This window comes from Nilaparvata lugens, chromosome 1 (genome assembly GCF_014356525.2).
Source record: "Nilaparvata lugens isolate BPH chromosome 1, ASM1435652v1, whole genome shotgun sequence".
Classification (NCBI taxonomy): Eukaryota; Metazoa; Arthropoda; class Insecta; order Hemiptera; family Delphacidae; genus Nilaparvata; species Nilaparvata lugens.
This window is the reverse complement of record NC_052504.1, coordinates 50,349,914-50,368,569: the sequence shown is the minus strand read 5'-3', so window position 1 is coordinate 50,368,569 and position 18,656 is coordinate 50,349,914. Positions and strand designations below refer to the sequence as shown.

At 42.4% G+C, this 18,656-nt stretch overlaps 1 protein-coding gene across 1 annotated transcript in view; it reads left to right on the top strand.

The window, feature by feature from the left end:
* Positions 1-738: 738 nt before the first annotated feature.
* LOC111061075 (prostatic acid phosphatase-like) overlaps positions 739-18,656 on the top strand; it is a 29,765-nt gene continuing 11,847 nt past the window's right edge. The window contains exons 1-3 of the mRNA XM_039436018.1: positions 739-1,169; positions 17,647-17,745; positions 18,098-18,337. Of these exons, the coding sequence (XP_039291952.1) occupies positions 1,056-1,169; positions 17,647-17,745; positions 18,098-18,337 (453 nt within the window). The 5' untranslated portion in view covers positions 739-1,055. The remainder of the gene's footprint in view (positions 1,170-17,646; positions 17,746-18,097; positions 18,338-18,656) is intronic.

The following is an 18,656-nucleotide window of genomic DNA, read 5'->3' as shown; positions in this document are numbered from 1 at the left end:
TCAGATTTGAATTGCAGAATGCAGATCAAAAATATTTGTTGGCTGGTATTTTGAATAGAATAAAATATTTTAAAAATTGTATAAATTTTTATCGTCTACCAATATTAAGAATATAATATCATACAAACAATATTTCATGAATTGATCAAATTTCTGGTTGTGGTATTGAATTCAGTTGACTCAATGACAGACACCTCTATTACGCTTTCTCATCTGAGCTTAGACCTTCTAACCTATTACCATGTAAGTTTTTTAAATAGAGATGCTTCCCATGTTATTTAAATGGAGTCACTTTTACTCCCTAGGGAGTTTTTCTGTTTTTTACTACCTAGAGCGAAAAAGTGACACTTTAGTATTATGTTTCAGGGAGTAAAGTAAGTACTTTAGACAGTAGGTGGAGGAAAAATAAAATTAAAAATTGTGGTATTCTGTGACCATACCACAGAATGAAAACTTGTAATCAAACGCCTATCTAACTAGGGAACTATAAAAATAATATAAGTCTTTATAGTTCCTTATAATTATCTAACCAATGCTTTTTACATGACGCAAATACTAGACACGTCCTTAGGAAGTTCCAATCCTGGTCTTCTGATTGGCTTGTGACAGTGAACGAGATCAAAGGATCCGGATCATTAACGTGATCCGAACCTACCATCAATATTACAATGCGGCGCTTCCTAACAAGATGGCGGATTTTTGCGTCAGGGTATTAGCCAAGTTACTATACTGTATGTATACTGTGGTATGGTTGCCGAGAGCCGAAGTTTTCTGAACTATCTTGTTCAATTATGTGGAAAATTTTATTACATTATTTTATTGTTTTTATGTGTTAAGATTAATTTTACATGTTCAGTTCATAGTAATAGAAAATATAAGTACTTAACAATGATAATTATGGAAAGTTGGATTCAATCGTTCCAATTACTATTTACATATTTTTAAGCTCTCCCTTTTATGGTTAGGGTTTGTAATTTGGACGGTACACTTATTTTTCAACTTATACTATAATATAACATTAACATATTGTTTACAATTTATCACAAGGACTTACCATGACATCGATTTTTTGTTTTATTATCGCCTTGTTATGTTTCTCAACAACAGTAATATCAAGACAAAGTTTGAAAAGAATGGAACCATACGGACAAGTGATAGCGTCAAATGTGGTAAGTATATTTTGTAATATTGCATCTACATTGTGTCCCAAAAAAGGCTAACGTCAACCTGCACCAGTTTGTAGACTGGTAATTTGCCAACGCTGGATAACGTTGCCCTTCATTAACCCTTAAGTGGTCGCGCAGCTTTTTGAAACACAAGTGCTCGCATGGGGTGTTTAGAACACCCCAAATGATAAAATTCATAACTGCTTTTCTTTTCGTTACTAAGAGAAGAAACTATTTTTCAACAATAAAATGGACTTACACTTATGCAATTTCTAAATTTAGTTTATAATTATCAGATTTTTAATAAAAAGATTACCATATTATTTTCAAGTCAAGCTGTATTTGTACAAGTTTTGTAAAAAATATATTTATTCAGAATAATGTTTTTCCTGTTTCTAATGTTTCATTGCATTGAATATAAATCATACTAAATTAATCCTATGAATTTTAAACGAATAATGGTTTTCATGACAAGGCAGCTCATATCCAAATATGACCAATTTATATATGTGTAAGCGTATAACAGAAATTTTTACTGGATAGGTAACTCCATATTGATCTAAAAATTGACGTAAATTTAGGCCATGTTCAACTTACATTTTATTTGAATCAGAATCAATCTCCTAGTTAAGGCAATTGTCACAGACGGTTTTCATGTGTCGGAGGCACATTGGATGTTGACACTTTGCACAGGAGGTCTTGATCTTTATGTCTTTTATCACGTACACCCTGAGTAGCTTCAGAGGTGGGTGATTGATACCCAGGTGTTGCTCCTGGATGACTTCGCTCAGTCGTAATGTGGGCGGGGAAAGGAGGCAAGTCGAAGTTCCTCTTCCTTCTTCTTTGTGCCTCAGCTGGCGTGAACAGCACCTCCTGGTGCTTCTGACGGCGTGAAGGTCGCTCTCTTCTCTGATGACACCACTTTGATGTAATTTTGTATCGGCCTTACGGCCTCGGTTCCGCTCCAGTGAAGTAGGAAAAGGAAGGACAGACAGGATAGGGACGGCAGACAACGGTCCGCTGTGCCCTGGGGAGAAGGAAGAATAGGGACGGCAGACAACGGTCCGCTGTGCCCTGGGGAGAAGGAAGAATAGGGACGGCAGACAACGGTCCGCTGTGCCCTGGGGAGAAGGAAGAATAGGGACGGCAGACAACGGTCGCTGTGCCCTGGGGAGAAGGAAGAATAGGGACGGCAGACAACGGTCCGCTGTGCCCTGAGGAGAAGGAAGAATAGGGACGGCAGACAACGGTCCGCTGTGCCCTGGGGAGAAGGAAGAATAGGGACGGCAGACAACGGTCCGCTGTGCCCTGAGGGGATGGAAAGAATAGGGACGCAGACAACGGTCCGCTGTGCCCTGGGGAGAAGGAAGAATAGGGACGGCAGACAACGGTCCGCTGTGCCCTGAGGGGATGGAAAGAATAGGGACGGCAGACAACGGTCCGCTGTGCCCTGGGGAGAAGGAAGAATAGGGACGGCAGACAACGGTCCGCTGTGCCCTGAGGAGAAGGAAGAATAGGACGGCAGACAACGGTCCGCTGTGCCCTGGGGAGAAGGAAGAATAGGGACGGCAGACAACGGTCCGCTGTGCCCTGAGGGGATGGAAAGAATAGGGACGCAGACAACGGTCCGCTGTGCCCTGGGGAGAAGGAAGAATAGGGACGGCAGACAACGGTCCGCTGTGCCCTGAGGGGATGGAAAGAATAGGGACGGCAGACAACGGTCCGCTGTGCCCTAGGGAGATGGGAGGACAGGGACGGCAGACAACGGTCCGCTGTGCCCTGGGGGAATGGGAGGTCAGGGACGGCAGACAACGGTCCGCTGTGCCCTGGGGGAATTGGAGGACAGGGACGGCAGACAACGGTCCGCTGTGCCCTAGGGAGATGGGAGGTCAGGGACGGCAGACAACGGTCCGCTGTGCCCTAGGGAGATGGGAAGACAGGGACGGCAGACAACGGTCCGCTGTGCCCTAGGGAGATGGGAGGACAGGGACGGCAGACAACGGTCCGCTGTGCCCTAGGTAGATGGGAGGACAGGGACGGCAGACAACGGTCCGCTGTGCCCTAGGTAGATGGGAGGACAGGGACGGCAGACAACGGTCCGCTGTGCCCTAGGGAGATGGGAGGACAGGGACGGCAGACAACGGTCCGCTGTGCCCTAGGTATATGGGAGGACAGGGACGGCAGACAACGGTCCGCTGTGCCCTAGGTAGATGGGAGGACAGGGACGGCAGACAACGGTCCGCTGTGCCCTAGGGAGATGGAAGGTTAGGGACGTACGGCAGCCAACGGGCCGCTGTACCAGGGCAGGAGGTCGGGGACGTACGGCAGCCAACGGGCCGCTGTACCAGGAGCAGGAAGGTTGTGAGCGGAATGCTGTGGTCTGGGGCTCGTCCGGCCTTTAAATACTCCCCCAAAGTGGAGGGGATGGAGTTGTGCCGCCGCCGGAGGCGGTGGAAATCGTCTCGATGCGCGGAAGATGGTGCGCCATCGGTACCTTCCTTATCTCCGCGGTCGGCTAGCGTTGCTGATAGCCGAGCGTCTTTCTTCAATATTATTAATTATTTAACAATATTTTCCGTCACAATTTTACTTTGTGACACCCCACTCCTACTTGGGGGGGGGGGGGTCGGAGCCCTCTATGGCACCACCTTCAAAGGCGTGAGCCATCTAGGCATCACCTTAAGAGGTGTACACCTCTCAGGCATCACCTTTAGAGGTGTATGACACTCGCTATGAGCTTCATCTATACCTGGTCAACAGGTACATATTTACATCGTCCATTCGATAATCGGACTTTTATGCGTGGCTTGCCGGCCCGTTTGCGCTTGCCAGGTGTCGAGACTCGGTGACACAACACTGGATCCTTATTCCTTGAGAGTCCTGGTTTGGGATCCTGGGACTGTGAGACTACCTCTTTGACAGTCGAAGACTGTGTTTGCTCTTCCACATCCATTTCAGTTGAGGAGGGTATTGACCCCTCCACATCCATGACAGTAGGGGGTGGTATTGACTCTTCCACATCCCTCTCGGATTCACCACTTGTATTGGTGGCTGGGGCATGAATCGTGGCCTGCCGTTCATACTCAGTCATCTCATCCCTGTGATCCATCACAATGTTGCCCCAGGATTCTTGCCTTGGAATATATGACATCTCTGCCTTTCTATCAATCAAGGCATTGGGTTCGACTCTGTTCAAACCAAACTGCATGAATATCCTTTTGTCGCAATCCTTGTTGTCCTGAGATTCGGATTGTACAGCTGATATTGTTGGGACTGCTGTTGTCTTAGTCCCCAATAAGAGAGATCGCGACATTATTAGCGGACTTGTAGGATTCAGTTGGGGAGGATCCCACTCTACCTCTCTCGTGAATGTGTGAATATTCACCCTGTTTTCACGCATAAATTCCATGCCTAATAGCAACTCTTGTCCAAGTCCATCCAGTATAGACGCCACTAGTGGAACTGTGATTTGTCCTATAGTGACATTAGTTGTCAGCTTCCCATTTAATGGGGTAGATCGTCCATCAGCTAATATTGCGTGGTGATGAGTTGGTACCTTCCTTATCATCCCTATTTTTTGGAGAACTTCATAAACCTCATTACTCATATGATTAGCTTCAGCGCCACTATCTAGCAATGCCCGACACTTTTTACCTCCGATTGTCACAGTAATGAATAGTCTGTTGTCCCTTGATGACTCTTCAATCACAGGAATCCTGTGTGCCGTTCGCATCACTGCTGTCTTGTTCGGAGTTTTATTCTCCTTCTGCACATCACAGACACATATCATTGCTCTCTTTCCGCTCCTTTTACATGGTGGAATATCGTGACAGTGTGATCTCCAGTGCCCCGGTCTCTTGTATTGCCCACACATGGGTTCAGACTCACTAAGAGATGGTCTGTTACTAGTAGGGGTTATAACTGTCTCAACCTTGAGCCTTGTAATCTTTTTCGTGTCCTCAATCATGTGAACTCTCGAATTCTGTCTATTCTGTTTCTCCTCTGCTTTTATTTGTTCATACTCCCTCGCGAATTTTTCCAATTCGTTGATACTATGAACGTCTGATTGCCGAATATACAATTTGTACCGTGGGAGGAGATTCTTATACACTCTCTGTAATTTATTCTCGTCTGTAAAACCTCCTCGACGCCTCATGAGTGTCAGTACATCTTCGAGAAATTCGTCAAACGATTCACCTTCCTTTTGCTTCCTTGCCTGAATTAGATTCTCGAGGTCCTCCTCATAGGTAAGTGGGTAGTAGCGTGATATGAAATCTGTCACAAAATTGTCCCATGATTTCCACTGGTCACGACGATTACGCATCCATAGAGTAGCTTTACCAACCAGTAATTCAGGCAGCGCGACTAGTAGCTGGTTGCCAGTGAGCCCATAGGCTTGTTGTAGCTCGTCTAGCCTTTCCAAGAAGCTGGGAGCATCTGATTGGCCGTCGAATGACAGTCTCCAGCTTCTTACCTTGTCACATACCGCCCCTGGGTCCATGAGGGGGTTTGTGTGAATATTGGTTCTAACCTCAGTATGGGTACCTGTCACCAAGTGTTTAGTTTCCCCACTGCTTCCGCTCATTATGCCGGGTCTTGGGCTGGGATAACGTACTGCCATCTTCTTATGTTGTTCTACTAACAACTTTCTCAACTCAGCAAGTGTTCCAGATGACACTATGCCCCAATCTTGTAGAAGATTGAATGCCTCATCCTTTTTCAATCTATAGATCCAGGAAACTCTGGGGTCGGCTATCACCTCGGGGTTTATGTCCTCGACCGACTGATCCTCTGTCAGCTCCTGGTGTTGAGCATCTGAATCAGCCTCGCCTTGTTCACTCATGATGATTCTCACTTCGTTGCCTCGTGCCCCAAGTGCGGGCGCCAATCTATCACGTACACCCTGAGTAGCTTCAGAGGTGGGTGATTGATACCCAGGTGTTGCTCCTGGATGACTTCGCTCAGTCGTAATGTGGGCGGGGAAAGGAGGCAAGTCGAAGTTCCTCTTCCTTCTTCTTTGTGCCTCAGCTGGCGTGAACAGCACCTCCTGGTGCTTCTGACGGCGTGAAGGTCGCTCTCTTCTCTGATGACACCACTTTGATGTAATTTTGTATCGGCCTTACGGCCTCGGTTCCGCTCCAGTGAAGTAGGAAAAGGAAGGACAGACAGGATAGGGACGGCAGACAACGGTCCGCTGTGCCCTGGGGAGAAGGAAGAATAGGGACGGCAGACAACGGTCCGCTGTGCCCTGGGGAGAAGGAAGAATAGGGACGGCAGACAACGGTCCGCTGTGCCCTGGGGAGAAGGAAGAATAGGGACGGCAGACAACGGTCCGCTGTGCCTGGGGAGAAGGAAGAATAGGGACGGCAGACAACGGTCCGCTGTGCCCTGAGGGGATGGAAAGAATAGGGACGGCAGACAACGGTCCGCTGTGCCCTAGGGAAATGGGAGGTCAGGGACGGCAGACAACGGTCCGCTGTGCCCTGGGGGAATGGGAGGTCAGGGACGGCAGACAACGGTCCGCTGTGCCCTGGGGGAATTGGAGGACAGGGACGGCAGACACGGTCCGCTGTGCCCTAGGGAGATGGGAGGACAGGGACGGCAGACAACGGTCCGCTGTGCCCTAGGTATATGGGAGGACAGGGACGGCAGACACGGTCCGCTGTGCCCTAGGTAGATGGGAGGACAGGGACGGCAGACAACGGTCCGCTGTGCCCTAGGGAGATGGAAGGTTAGGGACGTACGGCAGCCAACGGCCGCTGTACCAGGGCAGGAGGTCGGGGACGTACGGCAGCCAACGGGCCGCTGTACAGGAGCAGGAAGGTTGTGAGCGGAATGCTGTGGTCTGGGGCTCGTCCGGCCTTTAAATACTCCCCCAAAGTGGAGGGGATGGAGTTGTGCCGCCGCCGGAGGCGGTGGAAATCGTCTCGATGCGCGGAAGATGGTGCGCCATCGGTACCTTCCTTATCTCCGCGGTCGGCTAGCGTTGCTGATAGCCGAGCGTCTTTCTTCAATATTATTAATTATTTAACAATATTTTCCGTCACAATTTTACTTTGTGACACTTTATTTCTTGGGCATATCGTACATCTTTTTGGTTTTTTAGTAGTACCAGCAGCAGGTAGAGTTGGCAGTGATTTGTGTTGCTCTCCACCAGCAATTGGAGTTGACGGTAATCTGTGTTGCTCTCCACCAGCAATTCTTTGAGCTGACTGTCGGGTTTCCTTGGGTAGATTCTGCAGGGTTGTTCTTGTTGAAGCCAGTGACTTTATCAACTCCAGTGAAATTTCTTTCAAGAACAATCTTCTTTCCACTCGTGTGTCGTAATTGTTGAATAAGTGAATGACTTCAGCATTTATTCCAGCTATGTCCAAAAACCTGTAGAACAGCACTAAGGGCCACCTGTTGGATCTCCTAGCTGTTGTATAATTTCCACACTTCTGGTCTACCACATCAACACCAGCTTTGTTTGAATTATAAAATGTTATACTGGGTTTTTTCTGGAAAACAGTGGAGGGATCAATATCGTCATCATGATGGAAACTTGAAATCAATACAACACTTCGGTTTCGTTTGGGGGCATATGATACAAGAGTTAACTTCTCTTGGAAGCCAAAATATTGATTCATATGCTTCTCTCTTTTTTACTGATCATTTCTGATGGGATTTGTGGCTTATTTTTTCTCAATGTCCCAACGTATGTGAGCTTCTTATCTAATAACTGATTGGCTAAGGGAATGCTGCTGTACCAGTTATCAGCTGTGATATTCCACCCACTGTTCTGAATTGTACTCGTCAAACGTAGAACCACATCTGTCGGACTGTTTGAAAGTTCATAAGGACTACCTTCTGGCTGTTTGCCAACATACACCTCCATAGTCTTCACATAAAATGTCTTAGAGTCAACCATTGTTTGCACTTTGATGCCGTATTTAGCTGGCTCATTCTTAATATATTGTCTGATAGAGCAATGCCCTCTGAATGGAACAAGTTGCTCATCAATTGTTACAAATGCTCCCATTGAATAATTTTTTTCACACTCATCCACAAATAATTCACAGATCTCTCTAAATGGAGCAAGTTTATCCACCTTGCGTCTTTCCTCTCTATCATTGATATCATCAAATCTCACAGATTCCAAAAGAAATAAAAATCGTTTCAGACTCATTGTTCCATGGAAAACCTCCAAGCCAGTGCCATCTTTGCTCCATAGCTCTTGAAGGTTCTGACGAGAAGAGCGAATTGAACCAGCAAAAATTAAAAGTCCTATAAAAGCTCTTATTTCAGAGGGATCAGTCAACTTGCAATCTCTCTCCCTAGAGTACCTGGCAATCAGCTTTTCTATGAAAATATTCGTACATGAAGTAATAATCTGTATTATCTTATCATCGATGAATAAATTGAAGCATTCTATTGGTGTTTTTGTATTTTTGGCATCTCTTATTGGTCCTGGTAATTGTCTCACTATGTTTTCTGATCGTGTGCGAATATTTGCAGTTTTATTGCATTTCTTTTTCCACACAGTTTTCCTGTCTTTCCCCAGAAAATAGTTCTTTTCCCTATGACTAGTAACTACATTTTCCTCGTTTCCTTGATTCACAGTATTTTTTACTACAGCTTCAATAATTGCATCAACATTGGCACTAGTATAATTTTCCTGTAATTCGGTTTTTTGTACTTTGGTTTGTGGTTCCTCGAAATCTAGTTCATCAGCAGACTCGTACACAAATGAAGTTCCAGGCCTTTGGAGAACAAAATCAGGATCGGCATCACTGTCGTCAGCTGGAGAGAAATCACTATCAGTCTCATGAATAGACTCAGCACTGACGTGATCTACTTCATCATGGTCTGATTCAGCTAAAACTTCACTAAATCGATCATCACTTTCACTAAGTTCATTGAAAAGATCATGTTCAATTCTCCCCACATGATTTTCATCACTAACGTCTATGACGTTATTATATGACATTTTCAAAAATTTTCAACTGAATACACCTATAAAACAAAAATACTTGCTGAACTACTGTCCAAAAACATTCACAAGTGATCGCACGGGGTGCTACAAACACCCCAATACTTCAAAAAAAGTTACTTTAATAGTCGCGTGGGGTGTAGCCGACACCCCAAAGACAATTGAAGATATCTTACACGTACAATTAGCGGCGCAGAACTGGTTTTTCAATTTGGTCCGCCCACTCATGCACTAGTTTGAAGGTACTGTAACGGTCAGCAGTGCAGCCAATTGAACAATCAAGCTAGAGCAAAATTTACCTAACTGGGGTGTTTTGAAACACCCCACGGCTGTGGGGCACTTGAGTATATAGGCCTCAGAATCCAGCATTGAGACCTACGTAGATGAATATGGGAGTTCAAGACGAGTTCAACCATGTATTACAATTATTGTCGGTTTTAAACAAAAATGTAATAATGAATTAATAACAAAATTTTTAATCGTTGAAGAGGCTATAGGCACGGAATAAGCATACACGTAGTGCTTCTTTCCTCTGTGCTATAGGCTATGTATATGTGTATGTGCTTTGTGCTATGTATCAAAGCTGCACAAACATGGGAAGAAAAGTTTATTTTTTTATTGCTTCCTATTTTTTTATAATATTTTCAAGGCTACAATAGGTTCTAAAATAATCCAATCTCATGCAAATTTCTTAAGATGAGGAATCCAATAAAACCGGTTTCAAGTTTGTATTGTTAATAGCCTAGTTTTTGAGATATTTTATATCTCATAGAATAGAATAGAAATTTGTTGCTTTTAAAGAGACTAGGCTATTACAAAACCAAATATTTTTACTCTAAAATTTATAATGCTATAAAATCTAATAGTTTAAAATACCTATTAAACACTAAGTGAACAAGTTAACTTCTAAACATAACAATTGCACTTTTTGTGCATTTTTTCAAATAGCTCACGGGAATAATAATAATGGTTTTGTTCATTGCACAGACATGACTCTAGGGCATGTCCATAAGGAAACACATCAAAAGAAATAAAAAAAACAATTTCATACTTCTGTCCTATGTCATTGACCAGCTTCCTGGATGGACGGCGTCTTTCTATATTCAGACCTAATTTGGGCATCATTGATTGTAGAATTTTTTACAAACCTTGTCAAAACATTAAAGTTTTTAAAGCTTAAAAATGGATCGAGATGTTCGGTCGGATTCTAAATCACTTGATTCAAATTAAAGACTTGTCGACCTTAAAGTATTCAGCCACAGAGTAGAATGGCATCCAACGCAGCCAGGCTCTAATCCTTCCACCAAAACTTCTGTCATCTTGATCCCTCACTGTCATCCAGATCCCTCACCATGTCTGGCAGCGCGTTAAAGATCTTCTGTGCTAGTACAGGGAGAGTCTCTTTTCTTGTTCAATCTGCAGAAGGGTACATCAATTTTAGCTTTCCCTCTGGTATTATACGAATGCTTATCGGCTCTTCTTGTCATTGAGTAATAATATAACTTTTTATGTGTAGCAAGGAGAGCCGAATATACTGGTTGAACACCGTATAGATACCCAGTCTGATGAAGCCGGCCGACAGTGATCAAGGTATCCTGCTGAGTCCAAAATTCTCAAAGCCTGTTTCTATTGAAGAAGCACATCATTACATCCGGGCGCATGTCCCCACATTTACAGTCCGTAAATAAAATGGCTGTGGAACAAGGCAAAGTAGACTTCAACAAGATGTTTCCTAGAAATAAGAGGCTTTAGACGTCTGAGTAGAAATATCACCCTGGATAGCTTCAGACAAAGCTTGTTGGTGTGGCTACCCCAGGTGAGTCTTGAATCCAGCGTAAATCCTAGTAGCTTGACCTCAGTGCGATTGATGAGCTAGTTTGTACTGAGGCTACATGTAGTCTCTTGTGTCTTGTCTTCATTTAGACTCAGCTTATTGTTGGTGAACCACTGTTTGGCTAGTCCAAAAATATCTGCAGCCGCACTCTGCGCCAACACTGGTGTTCTCCCTCTGGCAAAGATTGTGGTGTCGTCAGCAAATAGTAGGATGCCTCCCAGCAAACCAAGGTCATTGACCATAATCAGAAAAAGGAGGGGTCCAATCACTGATCCTTGTGGCACCCCATGATTAACCTTTAGAGGACCTGAGTTCACTCCCTCCAGCGAAAGGATCTGCCTTCTGTCTGTTAGATAGGATCCCAGGAGGGCAAGGACCCGACCCACAACTCTATACACTGCAAGTTTCTCCAGCAGAATATCATGCGGGACACACTCAAATGCCCCCTCTTCAAAAGAATCTAGGATGTCACACACCAGCTTGGAAACAGCTGTGACTGTTGATTTACCGCGCCTGAAACCATGCTGCACACTTGAAAATAGGTTATTGCTCTCAAGTGGTCCATTAGTTGAATCTTCATAAAGGCTTAAAGGCTTCAAAGATCTTGGCCAGTGCGGGAATAATAGAAATTGGCCTGTAACTTTTCAGGGCTGTAGGGTCACCCTTCTTGAAGATAGGCAATGTTCTAGCCAGTTTTAGGGCTGTGGGGATATATCCTTTGCTAAGGCATGCATTCAACACCACACTAAGAGGATGGGCAATGACATCAATAATAGATTTCAACAGGTCCACTGACATACTATAGATATCTTGAGTCTTTTTATTTCTGAAGTGACTCACCATTTGAATAATGTCTTCTGGTGTTACTGGGTCCCAGTCCTCCATTTCTACAGTCCCATCTCTGGGTTGCTGAAAGAGTCTGCCAGCAGCCACCTGCGATCTGTCTGTTTCTGGTGGGGCACTGACAATTTTTTCCACCTCCTGTATCAGGAAATTATTGAATTCATCAGGGCTTGCTCTGACTCTGGGCTTCAAACTTTGCTTGCTTGGTCCCCAAATACTTTTTACTAGGTCCCAAGCAGCTTTACATTTGCTATTAGCCTGATTGATTGAGCTAATGTTAGCCTTCCGTTTTGCAAGGTCCACCATCTTTGCCTTAATGTATTGATTAAGGATGTTCTTCCTCTCTTCCTCATCGAGACAAGGTTTCCTTCTGCAATCCAGAGCCAAGACAAAACTCTGTAGCTGAAGTAACCCGGGCGTACTGGCGTACCAGGCATTACTTTTTTGCCTACATGAATTTATTTCCTGGGCCAGATGGCTCTTTTCATTTTCGCAGGAAAGATTCTGTCAAACACGTTAGAGAATTCTTTAAAAAATAAGTTGAAGAGCTCTTCTGGGTCATCCATTGGGCCAGACAGAATTTCGGTCCAGTCTAAGTTGGCCAAGGCTGCTTTAAGTTGTGGAATCCTCTCAGGGTCAATTTTTCTAGAAGATTCAAAGTAATTGGAATATTAAGGTACAGAATCTGAAGGTTCACTCACCGACTTCAGCCACATTTTCATTATGACAGCGGCATGATCAGCAATCATAGGATCCTGGATGTCCACTTCATAGTTCCAGGAGTCAAGAGAGGTTGCAATGGTATCCAAGCAGTTGTCATCTCTAGTTGGAGCATGACTCGAGATGTACAATCCATGACTTTGCAGCAGACACCTGAATGTGTGATATATGCTGTTTTCTTCATTCAAGTGGATATTTACGTCTCCGCCAAGGACTATAGGCATGTTCAACTTGTTCAGGCTTGCCAAACAATTGTCCATGGCAGTGAAAAAATGCTCAACATTACCATTTGGGGAACGATAAACTGCGATGACAATTGCATTGTATTTTTCGAGTTTTACTCCAGATAGCAATGTCAAGTTCCCTACAAAACATACTCACGTCGACAGGACTAGACAATAAATTCTCTCTTAGATAGACTGCAGTTCCTCCATTCTTGTGATTTGAGTGAAAGTATCCTGCTCCAAATTTCAAATGTTCAATAGAATTGTAGAATTCAATCTCCTGGCCAAGAATATGATGTTCACTTATACACAAAACATCTGGATATGACTTTCCAACAAAGAGAGAAACCAAATTAATTTTTGATCTTAAGCATTGCACATTTACAAATATCATTTTAAAATTGGATAGGGAATAATTATCCTCACTCTGAGCGTCCAGGTGAACTAATTCACATCTATTTGCTTCGGGCGAATGGAGTTTAAATCACCTGCTTCAGGTTGTTTCCTTCCTCTATTGAAAAACTTGGATACCAGAATGTCACTTGGCCAAAAGTCAGAATCATACACCTCACTCAACAAACTGTAAGGCACTCCTATTTTGAATGATGAATACTCCTCTGGGAATTTCGCATTCAACTTCTCAACCGTCAGCTTGTTTTTTAGTAAAGTATTGCTTTTAGAAAGTATTGCTTTCCAGAAAAAATTAAGGTACCCTAATTTCAAGTTTTCTATACGTTTCAAGGTCCCCTGAGTCCAAAAACATGATTTTTGGGTATTGGTCTGTGTGTGTGTGTATGTCTGTGAACACCATAACTCCATTCCTAATTAACCGATTGACTTGAAATTTTAAACTTAAGGTCCTTATACCATGAGGATCCGACAATAAGAAATTCAATAAAATTCAATTCAAGATGGCGGATAATTACTAAAAAACCATGTTTTTCACGGTTTTCTCGAAAACGGCTCTAACGATTTTCCTCAAACTTATATCATGGGTAGCTATTTATATGCCCTATCAACTGACATGAGTCTCATTTCTGGGAAAATTGCAGGAGCTCCGTAAAATTCTTGAGAAAAATGGCGGATAATTACTAAAAAACCATGTTTTTCACGGTTTTCTCGAGAATGGCTCTAACGATTTTCTTCAAATTTATATCATGGATAGCTATTTATAAGCCCTATCAACTGATATGAGTCTCATTTCTGGGAAAATTGCAGGAGCTCCGTAATATTCTTGAGAAAAATGACGGATAATTACTAAAAAACCATGTTTTTCACGATTTTCTCGAAAATAACTTGACCGATTTTTTTCAAATTCATACCCTGTATAGTTATTTATCAGCTCTATCAACTGGCATGAGTCTCCTTTATGGGAAACCAATGGGGGGTCCACCCCATCCTTGAGAAATGGACTTATTAACCTCCTTCTCGTGCATGAGGTAGTTAGGTAGCGCAGTTCATAAAAAGAACACATAGTCGAGATATTTCATCTGTAGAACAGCTGTTTTTACGACTTTAAAAAAATGACGACTGAAAAAATCATCGAATTTCACAATTCACACAAAGAAAAAGTTCTCTGAAAACAATTATATATACACATATACATAAGTCTGATCGTAGTTTCAAATATGAGCAAGGAAAGTTGTGTGAGTGTACCACATCATATTTTTACTATTCAGATAGTCTTTCACCTCAATTACATTTGTATCAGGCCCAAAGCGAGAAACAAATAGAAAAACTTTCCTACCTGCAGTCGATAATTTATGCTCACAGTGTGAACTGCCTGTAATAAATTTATTTATTTTAGGGCCTGATGAATTGTCTGGCTTATCTCCAACAGTCACTAGTTTAGAAACGCTGCTAAGATTCTTCCTATTACTTTTTCATCTTGAAATTTGGACTTGACAGAATCAGCATAAGTGAAGCTTTGTTGAACAGCGGTTTTTGCAGTCAAAATTTTGCTGGAGTTCATATTAGGTCTACCTACACTTTGTTTCTCATGCCTCTCTTTACTAGGGGATATAACATCTAGGTTATGTAGTCGATTTGAACTTAGGTTAATGTTAGCTAAGTTCCCATCAACTTTGTCTTCAAATATAGTAGAATCATCAACATTTGTAGAACTATGGTTAGTCACGTCATTATTTATAGAATTACAATCATATGTATCCGAAAAGTTTGTAGCGCGTCTAGAAGTATTGGGGCATAAGTACCTTAAATTTTCAACATTTCCTACACGCTCGCTCAATGCAACGAAATTATCACTTAGACGACCTAATTCATCGAGAATAATAGTAAGATTTTCAGAAAATTTACTTTTTTCTCCGTTATTAGATTTGATTTTGTCAGTTCCTGCATGTTCAGACAGCACTGAAGCAACCTTAACCTTGCAAGCTACGCAATACTACACGAAACCGTCACTTAACCCATCTACTTTCTGATATTCAGTTAAAGAAATGTTCACACAACCAATATGATACCAATAATTACACATTCCATCACAAAACATAGCATTATCACTATTTTTAACCGTTTTTCTACACGCACCACACAAACTGTGTTGTCTCTTCGAGGCTGCCATTTCGATCAGCCAGATCCATAAATGAACAGTCAGAACGTGAAAAACTTACAGAAAGTAAAAACGAAACACAAATATTCACACAAACAACAAGGAAGCAGCAGGAAAAAGCACTATTGTGAGAATGTTACATGTCACATCCAAAAAATTCCCTTAAGGAGTAAAAGGGATTATCATGCAGGAATGTCTTCAGTCTCCTCTTCAAGACCACGTCAGGCAAACCTCTGGCGGAAATGGGCAGCTTGTTGAGGATCCTCACCGGCTGGTAGGCCAAGCTGCTCTGAGTCCTCTCCAATCTACAGTAAGGGAGATTCAGTCTATGCCTGTTCCTGGTGTCATGCCGATGAAAGTCACCTCTGATAGGCAAGGCGTCAAGTCCCCGAGAAGCTGTAATGGCAGACCTGAAAATGTAGAGGTTGAAGACTGTCATTATGCGCTCCCTTACAAGTAGTGGCTTGTAATTTTCCAGACAATCAGCCCCACACAAAATTCTTATGGCTTTCTTCTGTACCAGCAATATCCTTTTTACCTCGGTGGCACCACCCCACAGTGTGATACCATAAGCCATCACACTATGGAAGAAGGCAAAGTAGCACATGCGATGATGGGCCCTCGGGATGCAACCTCTCAGACTCCTCAGCAGGAACAGCACCCTATTGATCCTGCAACAGACACCCTGAATGTGATCTCCCCAAGCAAGCTTACGATCCATTGTAAATCCCAAGAGCTTCACCGAGGGAAAGTTGTACTGATCACCATTCCTGAGGCTGAACACAATGGATTGGGTCTTCTCGCTGCTAAGCAGAAATCTATTTGCTCTGAACCAGTCAGCCACGCTCCCCTCTGATGCCTGCATCAGTCCACGCAGGTCAGCCAAGTCCCCATTGATGTCTAATAATGAGGTATCATCAGCATAGCATACAACTGTCCTGTGTCTGGAAAGAGCGACATCGTTTATCATGATCAGGAACAACAGGGACCCCAGTACAGAGTCCTGGGGCACCCCACAGGTCACCAATCCCCCCTCGACCTCACACCATTAGCGGAGACAGCCTGCTGACGACCCTCCAGGTCTGAAGTTACAAACTTAGAACTGGTTTCATCGGGCTTTTCGTCAAATTTTACATCAGATTCGACTATTTTAAAACTTATTGTAGCTAGAAAAACTCCCCGACTTTCAGAAAAATTTGTGCTAATAAAATAATTGCGGTTTCTCAGTTGTTAGTTTGAACAAACTGAGATACTGTTATTTGTATTATCAATGTTTTGAAACGTTCATATATAGTGAGGTCCACGTTATAATAGCAGTGGATAAAGATAGAAGAACAGCGTTGCTTATTCTTTGCCTTAATTGATTATATTTTTACATTGTCAAAAACAGAGTTGGCATTGTTGCGGAGCTAGAAAATGATAGTACTACCTGCTTTGTTGAATGATAGACAAGGATAGCAAAACCATTGCTAATCAAACACTGCCATTATAACGTGGACCTCACTATAGCTCCCTATGTAGTGGGAGGCGGGTGAGCGTGCATGTGTTTTGTATGCTTTGTACCTGTGTGTGCTATACAATAGCACAGAATACAATTCTAAAGTTTTCTCTGGCAATAGGTAAACATGGTAATCATTTTCCTACGATTGTTGCAACCGTTATAATGTTGAGTATAAAATCTTCGGTTAAACAACAATAAATCAATATTGACAGGAGAATTTAGAGAAAATAATTGGAACACAAATCAAATTGAAGAGAATTGAATGCTCTACAACCCAACGTTCAGTAACGTACTTATTTTTTCGATGCAGTGTTGTTGAGTAAAAAGCCCTAAAAGTGCAAAATTTTGGAAAAAACTGTCTTCTCAAAGATTTTACACTTTTAAAAGTGTATATTTCGAAAACGAAAGAAGATATCACAAAACTACTGAACAAAACTCGTAAGGAATTCATCTAGCTATACCAATTTTTATATTTTTACCCCCTTATTATCCTTAAAAGAGCTGCGGGGTCAAACATTGTGTTTCAAACTTTTCCCTCTTCATATTTTGTTGACTGAACAATAAGTGAAGTCATAGAGATACCGTTAATTATTTCATTAATACTTGCTTGCATACGCACATGTTTGTTTACATCGTCTCTCGGCTTTCAGAGCAGAGTAGGGTACTGTATAGATTATGTGATTTCTGATTTGGAAACCTCTTCTGAAGCGTGCATTATCACAGAAACAACTCGCATATTCACTAGATTTAGAAAATATAAAATTGAATCATGAATTAGAAATGTTCTTGATATAAATAAAAGTTAATTCTTTTCCAGGTATTTAGACACGGCCAACGAACCATTATTGAACCCTACCCTACAGATCCTTATCGAAGCCCCAGTTACTGGCCTGAAGGTTTTGGACAACTTGTAGATGTGAGTATATGTATTCTCTCACTTTATTGAGTTTCGACAACTATTGAAATTAAAAACTCTTCTTGACACTTCACGTACGATTTTTATTAACAGGTTCAAGACAGATTTTCTTGCTTAAAAGATAATATGAATCGAACTGAACAGACTAAATGTGATGTCAAGCTTATTGTCGCCCTTGCTTACTGACTAGCATTGCTTCGACACACAGCTCCAACATACATAATTCCATTATCAAGTCGTATTTGATAATTATTATTGTCTCCTGTCACACTTACATAGCTTCAAAAATTGAATTGCGTGATGTGATGCTATATTTATTCCTGTTATTAATTTATCATCTTTTATTTTTCAGGAGGGAAAAAGACAAGAATTCGCGCTAGGAATCTGGCTGCGTAAACGCTATCAAGGCCTGTTGAATGCCGTCTATAACCGAACCGAGATTTTCATTCAGAGTACCGACGTCGATCGAACTCTGATGAGTGCGGCCTCAGTGCTGGCCGGTCTCTATCCACCGACAACTGGCCACAAGTGGAATGATCGCATCGATTGGCAACCTATTCCTATTCATACAATACCTGTCGAAATGGACGAGGTATTTTGGAAAATATCTTTTGGGGATGTTTTTAAAATACTCTTGAATCCAAAGTCAATGTTATCACTGTGGATATCACCTATATGAATGCTACATGGATGTCACCTATATGTAATGTAACTTTCATAGATAACATAATTCCATGCATTTGTGATAAGATTCAAGTTTCAATTCATTTATTCAGGCAGCTTTCTACAGTATTTTAAGCCTAGGTGATGATGAAGGGGTGGATGATAATTGCAATTCCAATTCAATAAAATTATGCATTGCATGACATCATCACAAATTGGAGGAAAAGAAGATGAAGATGCCGATGAAT